The sequence below is a fragment of the Palaemon carinicauda genome, chromosome 6 (genome assembly GCF_036898095.1).
Source record: "Palaemon carinicauda isolate YSFRI2023 chromosome 6, ASM3689809v2, whole genome shotgun sequence".
In the NCBI taxonomy this organism is placed as follows: Eukaryota; Metazoa; Arthropoda; class Malacostraca; order Decapoda; family Palaemonidae; genus Palaemon; species Palaemon carinicauda.
Window position 1 is genome coordinate 33,083,480 of NC_090730.1, and position 17,582 is coordinate 33,101,061.

General features: G+C 42.8%; 1 protein-coding gene across 1 annotated transcript in view; it reads left to right on the top strand.

The window, feature by feature from the left end:
* LOC137642070 (RNA-binding motif protein, X-linked 2-like) overlaps positions 1-17,582 on the top strand; it is a 137,271-nt gene that overhangs the window by 99,688 nt on the left and 20,001 nt on the right. The window contains exon 4 of the mRNA XM_068374627.1: positions 11,878-12,034. Within this exon, the coding sequence (XP_068230728.1) occupies positions 11,878-12,034 (157 nt within the window). The remainder of the gene's footprint in view (positions 1-11,877; positions 12,035-17,582) is intronic.

Here is a 17,582-nt window from a genome sequence, read left to right on the forward strand (position 1 = left end):
TGTCGGGTGAGGAGGCTTCTGAGGATGAAGCTGCTCATCTTGATGATCCTCATTCTGATGTTGAAGGACACAAGTCTTCGCCACCCTCCTTAGACTTCCGCAAAGTCCTTGCTTTGTTCAGAGAGTTGTACCCTGAACACTTTGTGTCTGCAACCCCTCGTTCTCCTCCCTCCGAGTTTGCTCTGGGCATGCAGCCTACTGCGCCTGCCTTCACCAAGCTTGTTCTTGCCAGATCTTCAAGGAGAGCTTTGAGGGTTATGGGGGATTGGTTGCAGTCCAAGAAGCAACTGGGAAGGACCTCTTTTGTGTTTCCTCCTCCCAAGCTGGCTTCTAAGTCGGGCGTCTGGTATGCCACGGGAGAGGAACCTGGCTTGGGGGTTCCTGCCTCTGCCCAGGCCGACTTCTCAAGTCTGGTTGACTCTCCCCGCAGGTTGGCTATGAGACGTTCGAAGATCTGCTGGTCCCCTACAGATCTTGATCACTTGTTAAGGGGAGTCTTTCGTGCCTTTGAGATATTCAACTTCCTCGATTGGTGCCTGGGAGCCTTAAGCAGGAAGACTGCCCCTTCTGACAAGGACTCAGCCATGCTGATCATGTCCAGCATGGACAAGGCAATACGGGATGGGTCTGGCGAGCTTGCGGCTTCTTATGTATCAGGGGTCCTCAAGAAAAGGGAACATCTGTGCTCCTTCTTATCTGCTGGTATCACCCCTTGCCAGAGGTCAGAGTTACTTTTTGCTCCTCTGTCCAAGTGTCTGTTTCCGGAGGAATTAATTAAGGGGATGACTGCCTCTCTTCTCCAGAAGGATACGCATGACCTCATGGCTTCTTCTGCACGTAAGGCTAAGACCTTACCTTCCGTGTCTAAACCTTACCGCCCTCTAGCAGTTGATACTCCTGCTTCCAGGTTCATCCCACCCTTTCGTGGCAGAACCTCCAGCAGAGGAGGTACCCGTGCAGACAGTAACCGTGGCAAGCCCAAGAAGGGTTCCAAGTCCACAAGAGGCAAGTTTTGACTTTCCTCCTCTCCAGTCAGCTGAGGAGCCAGACTCAAGACCTTCTGGCAAGCTTGGGAGAGCAGAGGTGCAGACGCTCAGTCTGTGAAGTGGCTGAGGGAGGGATACAGAATTCCGTTCTGCCGCAATCCCCCTCTAGCTACATCTCCCATCAACCTCTCTCCCAACTACAAGGAGAAGGACATTGCAACAAGAGGTGTCGCTCTTGCTACACAAGGAGGCAGTGGTCATAGTTCGGGACCATCAATCCCCGGGCTTTTACAACCGTCTCTTCCTGGTAGCCAAGAAGACAGGAGGTTGGAGGCCGGTGCTGGACGTCAGTGCGCTCAATGCTTATGTCACCAAGCAGACGTTCACTATGGAGACGACGAAGTCGGTCCTAGCAGCGGTCAGGCAGGAGGACTGGATGGTCTCGTTAGACCTGAAAGACGCATACTTTCACGTCCCCATCCATCCAGACTCCCAACCTTTCCTGAGATTCGTCTATGGAAAGGTTGTGTACCAGTTCCAAGCCCTGTGTTTTGGCCTAAGCACGGCACCTCTTGTGTTTACGCGACTGATGAGGAATATTGCGAAATTCCTTCACTTGGCAGACATCAGAGCCTCCCTCTATTTAGACGACTGGCTTTTAAGAGCTCCCACAAGTCGTCGCTGTCTGGAGAATCTCAGATGGACTATGGATCTGACCAAGGAACTGGGCCTCCTGGTCAATTTAGAGAAGTCCCAGCTCGTCCCATCCCAGACCATTGTTTACCTGGGTATGGAGATTCAGAGTCGAGCTTTTCGGGCTTTTCCGTCGGCCCCAAGAATCAACCAAGCCCTAGAGTGCATCCTGAGCATGCTGAGAAGGAGCCGATGCTCAGTAAGGCAGTGGATGAGTCTAACAGGGACACTTTCATCGCTGGCCCTGTTCATCGATTTAGGGAGACTCCACCTCCGCCCCCTTCAGTATCATCTGGCTGCTCACTGGATCAAGGACATGACGCTAGAGACGGTCTCAATTCCTGTTTCCGAAGAGATGAGGTCTACTCTAACGTGGTGGAAGAACAGCATTCTTCTCAAGGAAGGTCTTTCGTTAGCTGTTCAGACCCCCGACCACCATCTCTTCTCGGACGCATCAGACTCGAGCTGGGGTGCGACATTGGACGGACAGGAATGCTCGGGAACATGGAATCAGGAACAAAGAACACTCCACATCAATTGCAAGGAGTTGTTGGCGGTTCATCTGGCCTTAATGAACTTCAAGTCCCTCCAGCTAAACAAGGTGGTGGAGGTGAACTCCGACAACACCACAGCCTTGGCTTACATCTCCAAGCAGGGGGGGACTCATTCGAGGAAGTTGTTCGAGATCGCAAGGGACCTCCTCATTTGGTCAAAAGATCGAAGGCTCACGCTGGTAACGAGGTTCATTCAGGGCGATATGAATGTCATGGCAGATCGCCTCAGCTGGAAGGGTCAGGTCATCCCCACAGAGTGGACCCTTCACAAGAATGTTTGCAGCAGACTTTGGTCCCTGTGGGGTCAGCCTACCATAGATCTGTTCGCTACCTCGATGACCAAGAGGCTCCCATTGTATTGTTCGCCGATTCCAGACCCAGCAGCAGTTCACGTGGATGCTTTTCTGCTGGATTGGTCCCATCTCGACCTGTATGCATTCCCGCCGTTCAAGATTGTCAACAGGGTACTTCAGAAATTCGCCTCTCACAAAGGGACACGGCTGACGTTGGTTGCTCCCCTCTGGCCCGCGAGAGAATGGTTCACAGAGGTACTGCAATGGCTGGTCGACGTTCCCAGGACTCTTCCTCTAAGAGTGGACCTTCTACGTCAACCTCACGTAAAGAAGGTACACCCAAGCCTCCACGCTCTTCGTCTGACTGCCTTCAGACTATCGAAAGACTCTCAAGAGCTAGAGGCTTTTCGAAGGAGGCAGCCAGAGCGATTGCTAGAGCTAGGAGGACATCCACTCTCAGAGTCTATCAATCTAAATGGGAAGTCTTCAGAAACTGGTGCAAGGCCAATGCAGTTTCCTCAACCAATACCACTGTAACCCAGATTGCTGACTTCCTGTTACATCTAAGGAACGTTAGATCCCTATCAGCTCCTACGATCAAGGGTTATAGAAGTATGTTGGCAGCGGTTTTCCGCCACAGAGGCTTGGATCTTTCCTCCAACAAAGATCTGCAGGACATCCTTAGGTCTTTTGAGACCTCTAAGGAACGTCGGTTGTCCACTCCAGGCTGGAATCTAGACGTGGTCCTAAGGTTCCTGATGTCATCTAGATTTGAACCGCTCCAATCAGCCTCTTTCAAGGACCTCACATTAAAAATTCTTTTCCTAGTATGCCTAGCAACAGCTAAGAGAGTAAGTGAGATCCACGCCTTCAGCAGGAACATAGGTTTCACATCGGAAACGGCTACATGTTCCTTGCAGCTCGGTTTTTTGGCTAAAAACGAGCTTCCTTCACGTCCTTGGCCTAAATCGTTCGAGATCCCTAGCCTATCTAACTTGGTGGGTAACGAGCTGGAGAGAGTACTTTGCCCAGACAGAGCTCTTAGGTACTATCTGAAAAGGTCAAAACCTTTACGAGGACAATCAGAAGCCTTATGGTGTGCTGTTAAGAAGCCTTCGCTACCAATGTCTAAGAACGCAGTTTCTTACTACATCAGGCTTCTGATTAGAGAAGCTCATTCTCATATGAAGGAAGAAGACCTTGCTTTGCTGAAGGTAAGGACACATGAAGTGAGAGCTGTGGCTACTTCAGTGGCCTTCAAACAGAACCGTTCTCTGCAGAGTGTTATGGATGCAACCTATTGGAGAAGCAAGTCAGTGTTCGCATCATTCTATCTCAAAGATGTCCAGTCTCTTTACGAGAACTGCTACACCCTGGGACCATTCGTAGCAGCGAGTGCAGTAGTAGGTGAGGGCTCAGCCACTACATTCCCATAATCCCATAACCTTTTTTAACCTTTCTCTTGATTGCTTTTATTGTTGTTTTTGGGTTGTACGGTCGGCTAAGAAGCCTTCCGCATCCTGGTTGATTTGGCGGGTGGTCAATTCTTTCTTGAGAAGCGCCTAGGTTAGAGGTTATGATGAGGTCCTTTAGTATGGGTTGCAGCCCTTTATACTTTAGCCACCTAAGAGTCGTTCAGCATCCTAAGAGGACCGCTACGCTCAGTAAGGAAGACGTACTTATTAAAGGCAGAGTAATGGTTCAAGTCGACTTCCTTACCAGGTACTTATTTATTTTTTATTGTTATTTTGAATAACTAATAAAAATGAAATACGGGATACTTAGCTTCTTTGTTAACATGTATACTGGTCTCCACCCACCACCCTGGGTGTGAATCAGCTACATGATCATCGGGTAAGATTAATATTGAAAAATGTTATTTTTATTACTAAAATAAATTTTTGAATATACTTACCCGATGATCATGATTTAAATGACCCGCCCTTCCTCCCCATAGAGAACCAGTGGACCGAGGAGAAAATTGAGGTCTTGTTGACAAGAAGTACTGGAGTACCTGACCACAGATGGCGCTGGTGAGTACACCCCCACCTGTATAAGCGATCGCTGGCGTATCCCGACCGTAGATTTCTGTCGGGCAACGGAGTTGACAGCTACATGATCATCGGGTAAGTATATTCAAAAATTTATTTTAGTAATAAAAATAACATATTGTTCTGTCCTTTTTTACATATTTCTATATGTTCATATGCCTATTTTATTAAGGCAATGAATGAATGGTTAATGTAATATCTCCTTAGATGTATTTTCATAACTGGTAACAGTGCCTTGTTGGCTGCTTTTTACCAAAGGATGTTTAGTATTGCAAAAAGACCTCACGTCTCCCTTTTCCTAACTCTAACTCCATTGTGTCGTTAACCACACACAGTTAATGCAAGCCAAGTCTGTAACAAGAGGTTCCTTAGCCTATGTTATCCTAGCTAGGCAAGACACTGTTGGAAAAGTATTTTATGACTTTGTTTCTATGGATATACAAACCTTTCATCCTTTAAAATAAGAAGTATCTTCAGTATAGCTGGAACAGCTGTTAAATTCTCTAGAGAGGTAGTTAATGACAGGGGTGAGCAGGGCTCACTTTTGTCTTCAGCCCCAATGAGTATGGTAATACTATTGCATCCCATCCAAGGCTCTTTAATCTTTTTCTCATATCTTTTAGTCTGACTGGTTGATATTGGTTTTGTGTTATTAATAAAACAAACAGGAATATGTGTAGCATAGGCACTGTAGCAGATTATGGCTAAACTGGTAATGGATCCACTCACTCTGTACCTCAGGGCTATGATTGTTTGGTGTTATCCCCATTTTCCGAAAGTAAATTGTGGCCTCCCATTGAAGGCGGAGGTAATATTTGAGGAGCGGAAAGGCTAAGTCTTCTTCGGCATTATTCTAGGCAACCCCATGAAAAAGCCGGAGAGACTGTTAGATACTTTGGGCTCCTCCTTGAGTTCACTGTTTACTGTAGCTTCTTGGAATATACCACTATCTTGGTTCTGGGAAGTATGCTTAAGGTGCAGGGAGAACTCAGATCTAAATCAGAGTTTTTTCAAGGTTGGTGGAGTGTAAGGTGATCGCCGCAGTCCAGTATGTGTCGGAAGTTCTCCCTTGCAGACTGCCAATGACTATTGACCATGTCCTGCAGGTAGGCCCTCAATGTCATCTTGAGGGACCAGATAACTAATGCTACTTCACCCTGGGTGTCCCCAGTTCCAGTGACCCTAGTGGTGATTGATACAGCAGGGACCCTGATTCAGCGATGATCCCAGTGTCATCAGTGTTAGTAACCATAGTAGTAATCTCTGCAGTATGCTTCAAGCCAAGAAAGCAGCTAAAAATTCTGATAAGAAAGCTTCTGTCCCTGAAAAAAGTAAAGTTCCAAAGATGAAAGGGCGTAAGAAGGCTCTGTGGCCTGTTCCATGATTATCTTCAGTACTATTCACCTCTGTGCCTGTGACCTCAGGACTATGGTTCTCACACTCCCTGTACCATTAACTTCAGCCCTTGTGTCCGTTACAGGTGCCTCCTCGAGTGTATGCTTCTTACCCTATGACAGTGATTCTAGAGATTGTGATTCCTGTCAAAATGACCCTTGTGGTTCTCCCCATTTGGGACTTTTGACGTTGAGGATTGCCTAGATGACTTCTTTGCTTCCTGAACCTGATGGGAAAGTTAGTAAGAGGTAGAAGTGAGTTTACTAATCCTCCTCGTCCTGCTGCTCTTCTTATTCTAATTCCTCTTTCAAGAAAAAAAAAAAAATAAAGTCTAGAGAGGTCAGTTGTACTTGCAAAAACCACCTCTCTTTCAGGGAGGGAGACAGCTCCAAGTGGTACCTGGCCCCATGTGTGTTGGAATCACTACCCCATACCTCATCCCCCAGGGCCGGGTACCTGTTCACTGGCCTGACTATCCTGGTAGCCAGGCTAGTGGGGTATACATGGTCTTACAATGGGGTTGAGCACTTTTCATCAACCATGGCCCATGCTCCTTGCCCCATGTTCTCACAGACCACAGGAGCCAGAACCAAGGCCTTGGTGGATGGCTTAACAATACTGGTACCCAAGCTAATCTGAATTGCACTACCCTTTGTGGGGCTGTGCACTCTTGCCGTTGGACAGATGTTGGAGGAGCTTAGGTACCTTCTTTTTCTCTTGCTACACTGTACCTAGACGTGAGAGTGCTACTTCCTTTTCTTTTTGTATAGAGGGGACCTCTCAAAGACATCATTGCAAACTTTTGTGCAGCTGGTGGTCGTTGGTTGGTGGGTTAGATGACAATATCCCATGCTTACATGCCACCATAATCAACAGAGGGGAGGGAACTTGGTACCTCATCTGTCTTTAGTTTTAATGATGTCAGAGATTTTTCTCTCCCCAGTGACAACCAACCTGGTTCTTTATCGGCCCCCAATCACGTTGCTGGTTCAGTCCTTCGGACAGAATGCTCATATTCATGGTAGGAGGGCTAGAAATTCTGAGCAAACTGCTGGGCCTTCATCCTCTCCGAGGCTTGAGGACACTTAGGATTCTTGTGCCCTGAAGGTACCTGACCTTGGTCCAATGCCAATGGAAGCAGAGAACCCAGGGTGGGAGTGTGCTTTTGAAAGTGCAAGTGACCATGGCATCAGCTTCAGGTAGATGATAGATGATTGACCAGTATTTGGGTGCCACTCAAAGGTTGAGACCTTCTCTAGAGTTGCCATGGTACGATCTTGCCTGTTATCCTTGGATTGAATTAATGATCAGATATTTGGTTCTAAAAAGTCTCTCACTTGTCGCTCCAACAAGGTTGTCTCCTCACACTTCAGCGCAGCGAGGTTCAACGAATTAAAGTGTTTTGCGCCAAGTCCTATTCAGGTTGACCCCTCAGAATGCGCACGAACGGCAACTTTTCCTTAGGAGAGACTTGGCTCAGAAGGCACGCTCTTCTTGGCATGTGTGTTGGCAGCCATGGACAGTTCTGCTGTAGTCACTCTCCATGTAGTATTGTGGTTTGACTAGTGATCAGGTGCTGTGACATACATTTTGAAAACTAAGGGGCTATCAAATCTTGACTCTTGGGATAAGTACAGGAGATTCCTGCTGTCTAGTGTACAGTGATAGTTTTAATCACTAGGTAGAAGACCAGTGGGTCAACTGGGTTTTGAAGGAGGGGGATGCTCTGGTGTCTTAAATCTCAAAATTAGTTAATCCAGAGGTAACACTGGTGCGTCGGAGCATTTTGTTGCAGAAGTTGTCATTACTCTTGCTAAGTAGTCACATGTAGGGAATGATGAAGAAGTGAAAATCTGCTTTGGAGGACTCCCTGGTCCACCACACAGTCTCCTTCAAGGGCCCTAGCTCTTTGAAGGTGTCTGTAAACAAACTTTTGGATGTGTCCATGCCTGCGGGATCGGTGGGGAAGGAGGTTGCCTCAACCTTCTCTAGACCCCAATCAGGACTGGTTGCAACTTATTTCACTCAGAAGGATCTGATGCATGTACAGCCATTTTGAGAACCTAATCTCACCATTTCAGTAAGGGAAGCAGAGAAGAAGTACGGAGGGATGCTTATGTTGGAGACCACCCTCTACTGCTTCTGCGAGTAAGACGACATGTCATTGAGCAACCTTGTAGAGAATTAGGTAGTGTGTCCATTTTAGATGGGTACTTATTATCTTTTCTGCACTCCTGGCCTGCCCCTATCTTTCAGACTGATAGCATCTGTAATTATGGTCCAATATCACTGAAAGCCCTAGAATTGTTGCATAGTTGAAAGGGATGTTAGAGAAGATTGCAGTCAAAGATGTTTGAGACAATCTCTGCTGCAGAAGACAACTGAGGCCTGGGGACTGGTCATCGACCTCTCTCTCATCAACCAGTTTGTACAGAAATTAGGTTCAGGAAGGAACTATATGATTTATACCAAGTTCCATCAGAAAAAGTCTTCTTTCTTTCAGTTGATCTGAAGACTGCATACTCCAAATACTCATTTATCAATCCTCGCGGAAGTACTTCCAGTTCATCCTCAAGTGAGTAGTGTACCAGTTGTAGAATGTTTGGATTGTGCACTACTCTCCAGTGTTCCTGCAAGTTTCTAGGTTGGTGATAGCTTGGGTCTCTTATACGGAATATATATTTTGTTGGATCCCAATGACTGGTTGATCCTGGCCTCAGCGAATTTCACTCGCAAGCAGAGGTTGAAGTATCTGGGCATTCTGATAGACACAGCAGCCACAAGTCTTTCCATCAGACGAATTGCATGTTGGTATTTCCAGCTTAACATTGGCAAGTTTTCTCATCCTCCCTTCATCAGAGATCCTTCCAGTAGTGTACGTGGAACACTGATCAGCCTCTAGTGATGCTCCCATTCTATCTTGTTCCAGTTGGACAGGAGTTATGGGCAATCTTTCCTACTGGATGGATGAAGGATACTTCAGCAGGGGATTCTCCTGACTCCCCACATCAAGACATGCAACTGTTCTGAAATGTGTCAAAGGAGGGGTGGGACTTTCTCCTGGGTAATCTGGTCTTGTCAAGTGTGTGGTCAGCAAAAAAATGCATCTGCATCAACATTTTGGCAATACAGTAATCCCTCAGCTGTTGCAAGTGTTATGTTCAACTCCCTCCCCCCCACCGTGATAGACAAAAAATTTTGAAGTAGATATAGTACTATAGAGTATTTCATTTTATAATTTTTTTTATTATGATTATAAATCTAAGCTTTTATAAACCCTTCCAACACGTGTATTAATGCTTTCTACACTCTTAAACAATTTTTGAACTAAAACTTACTTTTAAAATCGGAACACCACCAGTGAAGATATGTACAGTCAGCCCTCGATATTCATGTATTCTCTCTTTGTGAATTCAGCCATTCATGATGCAGGGAACTGTATCACTTATTAAATAAAAATTCACCAATTTGTGGTTTTGCAATAAGTACTCTCACGAGCCAACTTTTTCAAACTGACTGTGCTCCTTTGCACCCAGCCTTTTTTGCCCCCTCTCCCTCTCCTTCCTCACCCCCTCTCCCTCCTCGCCCTCTCTCCCTCTCCCTCTCCTTCCTCGCCCCTTTTCCCTCACCTTCCTCGCCCTCGATCCCTCTCCTTCTTCGCCCCTCTCCCTCTCCTTTCTTACCCCCTCACCTTCCTTGCCCCCTCTCCCTCCTTCTTTTCCCCCTCGCCCCTTCTCCCTCTCTTTCTTTGCCTCTCTCCCTCTCCTTCTTCCCTCCTTTCTCTCTCTATACACAGCACATCTCTTGTGATAAATATACATAACAAATTTATAGCTAACACATGTATATTATTCTGTGATAAATCCTTTGCCTAGTTATTCTAATAATATGCCGGGCAGACTGACATATTGTATTTCATGGAAGAAAAAGAACCAATCAGTTTTTTTCTATGGGGACTTCTTACGCAAAGGTCAAAAGGTTTCTATATACATAGGAACATCTACATATTTATAAAAGGTATTTATATTTTTCCGTTCTATACAAACCCAAGTAGTTTAAAATCAAACTAACGACTTCTCTCAATCCTGAACCAAAGTTCAAAAGTGAAGAGTCTGACAGAAAAATAGGCGGGGTTACTCGCCTGCACTCACCACATTTCGTTAACTACCTCATTAACAGTTTCAATGGCCATTCCTGATTTAATGGAGACATTTCCTATTTCAAAGCACTCGAGTTTCAAATTTATTATATTTTGGTGTGAATATATATTACCAGGCTATTATTGCTGTATTGTAAAAATAAGCTATCAATAACTTATGCAGCAAACGGAAGTGGCCTTAGCAAATTAGAATTTCAGTACAGTAAGTGCTTCTCTTAAGTGCTGCTCATTCAAATAATAGAGTAACCTAAAATCCATTAACTTGAATAGTTCAATACATAACCCAGGCCTCGAGATCATAACAATGATAAATTTATAGAGGGATTAGTACAATGTTCAGGGACCCCTTCTTCGTCAAATGGTTATTCTTCCACCTTTAGAAATGAATACTGCTATTTCAGGCATGCTACAGACATATGTCTTGACTAAGATTGCTCCAGTATGTCTGCACCAGTAGCTCTGCTTGAATTGGCAAGTTGACTATATGGACACGAGACATTGGCCAACCAGGTGTCAGTGATTGTGACTACAACTGCACATGGACCATGATCCATGACCACTGCAGTAGCTATGCCCAGGCAAACAAGCCAACCACAGGAGCATGGAACTAGAGCTGAGCAAATCATAGCAACTAAACCACAATAATGTCTGGGTCCATGATTGCAGCTGTAGTAGTGTCCAGACCAATAAACTGAACCTCCATTATAAAATAGAACATCTCGATAATCGTGGTTCTCAAAAAGTCCAGCTAACATGCTCCCTTCAAGTTGACTTAAGGAGATTTTTGAGAGAATTTACATTTCTGCTTGCTTTATATATTTATAACTTAGAGCTTTACTAATAGTGCTCCAGTCCTTTGTCATTCCTCTGAACTTTTATGTCCAACACAATCATTACTCCATAATTTGCATAGTTTCAACAGGTAATGGCTTTTTTTATCCACTGCAGCAGCTGCTATGGAAGCCTCCTTATGCAAATAGCTACAGAGGCTAATTGAAAGTAATAAGTTTTTGATGATACAAAGTATTATAAGGAAGAGAGAAAAAATCATCCTGTTTATGGGAATTGGTCTTCTCTTGCCACACCCTATTCCTTGCACCTGATTCAAACAACACAATAAGTAACTCGGTTTGCATTACAGTACGTGTTTAAGTTTGCCACTGGGGGCTTATTGATCCTAAATACATACTCAGCCAGGCAAAATTTGAGAAGTCTTTGGAGGCTATTGAAAACATACACAGATGTTCAAAGGCTCATGGAAAGTAATAGATTTTAAAAAATCAATTTGAAAAAAATATTTAACCCACAAACATAAAGGGTTTGTTTAAAATGAACAATTGAAAATTCTGGAAACATTTGATGTTTCCTACATATGCACTATTGCCTTATGTTGAGGTCTATCTCTCTTTCTCTAACTGATGGGTAAGGATGCATATTTTCTGGGACAAAAATTAAGTAGATGGGGTTGGCAAAAGATATAGCTGTCCTCTCTTCAGGAGGGGGATCTATAACCTCCAAGGGGAGCAAGATCAATATCTGTTGATAACTGTGCACCCAGTAACTCACTTTGAATTGAAGTATAATGTTGTCTAAGGTAAGGTTTTGTATTTAAGAAGCATAGAATTTAAGTTTTCTTTTTTCTTCTGTTTAGTAAGAGAGGTTATTACTGAAATTTAATGTTGTACTTACAAAGCAAAACTTAATCAATCTGAAATGTATAGCTTGAATAAAATTTATGAATTTCAGTTGGTAGGACGCATCATTAGGGTTGATCATGTTGAGGAATATAAAGTTCCTAAAATGTCGGAAAATATGTCAACAGAACAGCAAGCATTGATATTAGAGGGATGTGCTCCACAACTGTTACCAGCAAAAAAAGAAGAAACACCACCAGCTTCATTTGGTATGTAATTTAGAAACCTTTAAAATGCTATCCTCATTATGTTTCTAGAAACAATTTTATATGTATTGGCTAAAATTTAAAATAATTTTAATGGCTATATTTTTAATGTGTTAATATCTGTTGTGCAAATGCTTCGTAGTGCATGTTGATGGGTATGTTAGAAAATTCAAGTTTATTCACTAGCCAAATAGTGTTTTGTTTCATTAACAAGTTGAAAACATGAATTAATAGTGAACAAGCACATAAAAGATAGAAGGAAATTGTTTTTCAATGCCTCTCTCGTGTATATAAGCTGGAAGAGTTAGGTAAGTTGCATAACTAGTCGGATAGGTTTCTAGTTTGATAACCAAAGGAAAATTTAAATTATCCTTCATGTCACAGATTTAGGGTTAGACATGTGATGGGGAAAGAGGTACACTCAGTCAGAAAAGCCAAAGAAATCTTGGCTAAAAAAGCACAGGGCAGATAACGATGAAAATAATTAATTTCATATCTAACCTCAAAAAGAAAATACTGTATGATGTAACCGTATGTGGTGATTAGTGCTCGAAAACTAATTAACTTTAACCTTTTGTTTTTAGCTTGTTGGTAAGGAGACATCAAATATTGGTTGGTGCATTAATTTTGCATTCTTGAAGTGTTATGTTTGTTTATTGTGTACTGTAATTTATTTAGTTATGTAGTTAATTATGCATTGTTTATTGTATATCAGAGACCTATGGATACTGTGTATACAGTACAGTACTCTACATTACCTGTTTGAAAGGGATTTTAGTGTAGTATATTTTTACATTTTATGTAGTTAATTGTAAACTATAATGCTTACAATGACCTTAGATGTCAGGATGCCTGAAAACTTTAAATCAATCAATCTAGCATCCATAATTTGCAGTTTGTTCGCACATAAATAGAAACCCTTATCCTTTAAGTTGGATTATTGCTTCAGCGAGGCTAGAGCTTACCTGATTTACTGATTACTCAACAATCTATGGATACCTTGAGGGCTCCCAAGAGTCACACAACATGTGGTATCCAGATTTACTGATGTTTCTCTTTGAAGCACTGGTATAGTCAGCCCTCCTTATTCGTGGGGCTAGGTAACAGAGACAGGTGCTAAAATCTAGAATCTGCGAATGTTTTCTGCCCTAGGGTGAGGTACTCTTAACTTTCCAGCTTACTGCCCATTGCTTATGAGCATTTGACTAACATACTGAGTAACCTGCTGTACTGCCTTATAATATTTTTACATGGTTTCTATCACAATATAAGTATTATATTAATGTATGAACTACCTATTGCTTATGTACTGCCTGGTACTGTTTTTACATGGTTTCTATCATAGTACTGTATAAGTATTATATTACTGTATGAACACACTTCAGTAACTGCACACAATTGTACTGTACACAGCAAAACTACAGATAACACAAGCCATTGCTACACTTATACATAAATACTGTAACAACAAAACACTTGTTCCCATCTAACAACACTTGCTGACACAGTACTGTCATGTATATAACTAATATACAGTATGTACAGTACTCTCGCTTAAAGGATAATTAAAAGAGAAAGTATCAGTACTGTACAACACCTCTAATCGTTTACGTAAAAAGTTCTATGCAGTAAGTCTGAAGCATGATGCAACTCTTGAGCCCTTGATGGGGTAGTATAATGTACGTATCACACTTTATACTAAAATCACGATAAATATTCTGGAATTGTACTGGTTTTTTCTTCAATTTTTTTATATTACAACATATTTCTGCACAAAGAGGACTAAAGCAAAAGCTGCACACTCGAGGAGAGCCAATACGAGAATAAGGCCGAGTCAGCAACAGATGGGGTGTTGTGTTATGTGGAAAGAAAAGGTACAAAGCAGGCATGTGCAAAGGAGCTAGGTCTGCTTAAAATCATCAGGTCATGACAGTACTTATCGCAAAACCGAGAATGGGTAAATTTTTGTTTAATATATTTATAGGTTCTCTATTGCAAATGACTGAATCTGCAAAGGTAGAACCTCTGAATATTGAAGGCTGGCTGTAGAACCACGCATCTTCTGCTAGTGGCATCATAGAAGGAATAATTTTCTGGTTGGACTCTCTCTGCAGTATCTCTAACAGCCATCTCTATTCCAGGTAAAGAAGAGCATTGTAACAGCCGTCTCTATTCCTAGTAAAGAAGAGCATTGTGACTCTCAAGCTGAGCTGGGAGACGCAGATCCATGGATCAGAATGATCTTTGCATCATCTGATAGCTAAAAGGTCCTGACCTTGTGGAATTCCTCAGTAGTTACCTGTTCACAACAGCTATAAATCGGAAGCCTCCAATATACAGTATTACTTAGCAAAGCCAGACCCGGAAGTAGTGTTCAAGGACACCATCCAACTCCACTAGGGCAGCCTCGACATCGATGAGTTTCCGCATTTCTACCGTATAGGAGTGTCTTGAAACAATTCTGATCATCCCCCATTCTCAATTGACTCTAGTAGCCCTGAATGACCCAAAGTAGAATGGCTGATGGACCTTTTGTTTTCTCAAATAAAGACTCCAAGAACCTAGCCTCCTCTCCTGGACCCATTATATCAACCCCATACCCAAATATTTTACATCTCGGTGTAATCCATACGCGTCACACGCAAAGGTTGTCCAGCATCGTCTCTCAGAGGAATGCTGTTCAAGCGATGTTTCACGACAAATAGTGGGATACCTACAGAAATCTTCAACTTATTTGTAACAAGCCTCTAGTTCGGGCCTTAGGAGGGGTGTTTCTACTTTCAGACCCTCTATATTCCATGTACTGTACTGTATAGCCAAATTTTGTTTTACCACCAATCAGAAAAGTTCTGCTCTGTATCAGTTCAGTAGTGAAAGGCTATTGCTCAGCCTTGAGCCAGGTCTTTAGATTTTATAGTTTATTTATGAAAGATTTATATTAATGTTATTACTCTTCTTAGAATATTTTGATTGTACATTGCTTCTCTTGTAGTTTATTTGTTTCCTTATGTCCTTGTCTGACTGTGCTATTTTTCCTTGTTGGACCCCTTGGACTTATAGCATCTAGCTTTTCCAACTAAGGGTGTAGCTTAGCTAGTAATGACGAGGATGATAAAAATAAGCTGGTACTTCCACCTCGGCGGAGCTCACTATGCTCATACAGAATCTTGAGCAATCCTGCCCTCTAATGTAGGTGAGACCACCTCCCAGAGATGTTACTAAGGTCTAACGATCCTGATGAGCTGATTTTGTGACATGTGAGGACTCTGAGGCACTACTTTAAACATAAACAACGTGATTGTGCCAGCAGCATCCCTGCATCAGCATGGGGAGGGTCAAGAAGAATTTGGTTAGATATCATAGCCTAGGCTAAGGGAGGGCAGAGCTCATGATGTCAGAGGAGTTAGCTTGACATTAAGAATAGCTCTATGGCGCAGGTACTTGCAGAGTTTCCTTGCGAGGGGGGTGTTGTAATCAACCCAAAAAAAGATTTTTCGCTTCGCTTCAAGATTCGGTTTTTGGGCTCAAGCCATGTCGTCCTGATGGAAGCATACCAGAGTATTAGTGTATCTGTGGATTTTCATCAGTGCCTTAACCTTGGGACAACATTTCTATGGTCATGTGGACCAATTGAGACAAATGACGTCACCGTTATCCGTCATCATCACTAATCATAAACGATGTTAGTGCTTCCTGCCCCCTACAGGGAAGTCATTCTAGACAGTAGAAAAGGGGTCTCAAGATTAACATATATTGTATGAACAAACATAAGTATACACTGAATATACAAACAGTCTCATAGTTTGTATATATTGCCGAATCAATATCAGTGTCTCCTATATCTATTGTTTGTGAGCATACAACTATATGAAGAATACTTACATTAGTAAGTCAAAGAACTCTGACAATTTATACATGCAATTGTCGGGCGAATTCGGACGCAATACATTCTAATAGACATTTATTCCTAATAAATGACTCAACGCGTTAACCAGTAAAACGAATGTAGCATGACAATGGAATTATACACGTAACGAATACAGAGACGTTATTTCTTCTTTGAAAGGAAAAGAACTGGTGAGTGCCACTCAGATTGAAGAAAAATTTTTATAATAAAATTTCTTTTCATGATCTCTGTACCGGTTACATTCTATCAACACTGTGTACTATGTACACACGGCACTAGTGCTATTTGTATAATTCCGCACCTGGGATTTTGAACAGAATTAGTGTCACCATGGTAACACTCATTTAAAGGTCACCCTAAAAGTGATGACCCCTTCTCCCTTTAATTGACAGTCCCAGTCAATTAGCTGTTCATCGCAGAATTAAACGGCAGGTTTTAAAACACTATCTGCCACCACCACATAATGCTTCAGTTCATGGACCTGCTTAGCATAGTGGTTGTAGAACACTCTGGATGATTTTCATCCAGTATATGAGTGAAGTCACTCGAAGTCCATATACTGAAAAAAGTTCAGTGATGAAGCAATTTTTCTCGGATCATGACCTGCGGGAGTACTGTCAGGATCCGCTCTACGAATAAAGTAGGTGAGCTTCGCCCTTAGTTGTTTCAGGGATAAATTTGATCCAGAGGTTTCTCCTTTAAAGAGCTGTCCTCCCTTGAAGTCTGAAATTCTACGAAGATAGACCTTATAACACTCTACAGGACATAGAGAGATATCTTCCTTTAGAGGGCAGATTCTCCAGGGACCCCACCTCTTAGTGGGTAGCTCTTTCTTAGCAAGAAAGGTTGGATTAGGGAAAAGATTCAGTTCTGCTTCTGTGAATTGAATGTGGCCCTCATCTCTAGATAGGGCCACTATTTCACTAACTCTAGCCCCGGAGGCTATAGCGAACAGAAAGATAACCTTTTGGGTTAGATCCTTAAGGGAACAATCTTCATTGTTCACCGATGAGGCATAATGTAGGACCTTGTCCAAAGACCAAGATATGGGCTTAGGTGGTGCTGCAGGCACATGCCTTCGGAATCTTATTAAAGATTTAATTCGCCAAATCCACTTGAAAGGCATATAGAAGAGGTCTAGTCAAGGCTGACTTGCACATAGTTATCATGTTGGCCGCCAGACCTTGATTATGAAGGTGGGCAAAGAAGGACACAGAAGTTCATTGAAATTTCTTTCGGTCCTTTTGCTTTCACGAACGCAATCCACTTTTTCCAAGAAGACTCATATTGTCTTCTAGTTGACTTAGACTTGTATTCTTCTAAGAATTCTATATTGCCTTCTGAGATCCCAAATTTTTTTCTAACCGCTAAGGCAAGAAAATCATGAAATGAAGGTTTCGGGTTCTCCATGATAAAACGAAGGCAATTAATTTCTGAACCTTCTGAAATAGACCTAGGTTCACAACTAGGGCCAGCCTCAGCTTCAGTTCCTTCATTAAGGAGGACAGATTGCTCTTGGGCTACTTGGAAGCCAATAGAGCTACTCCCCCTTGGAAGTATCTGAGCCTGTTGAGGACCTTCAGCAGGTGATTGGATGGGATGAACGGGAATACCTGAGTCCATCCGTTCCATACTAGAGACATG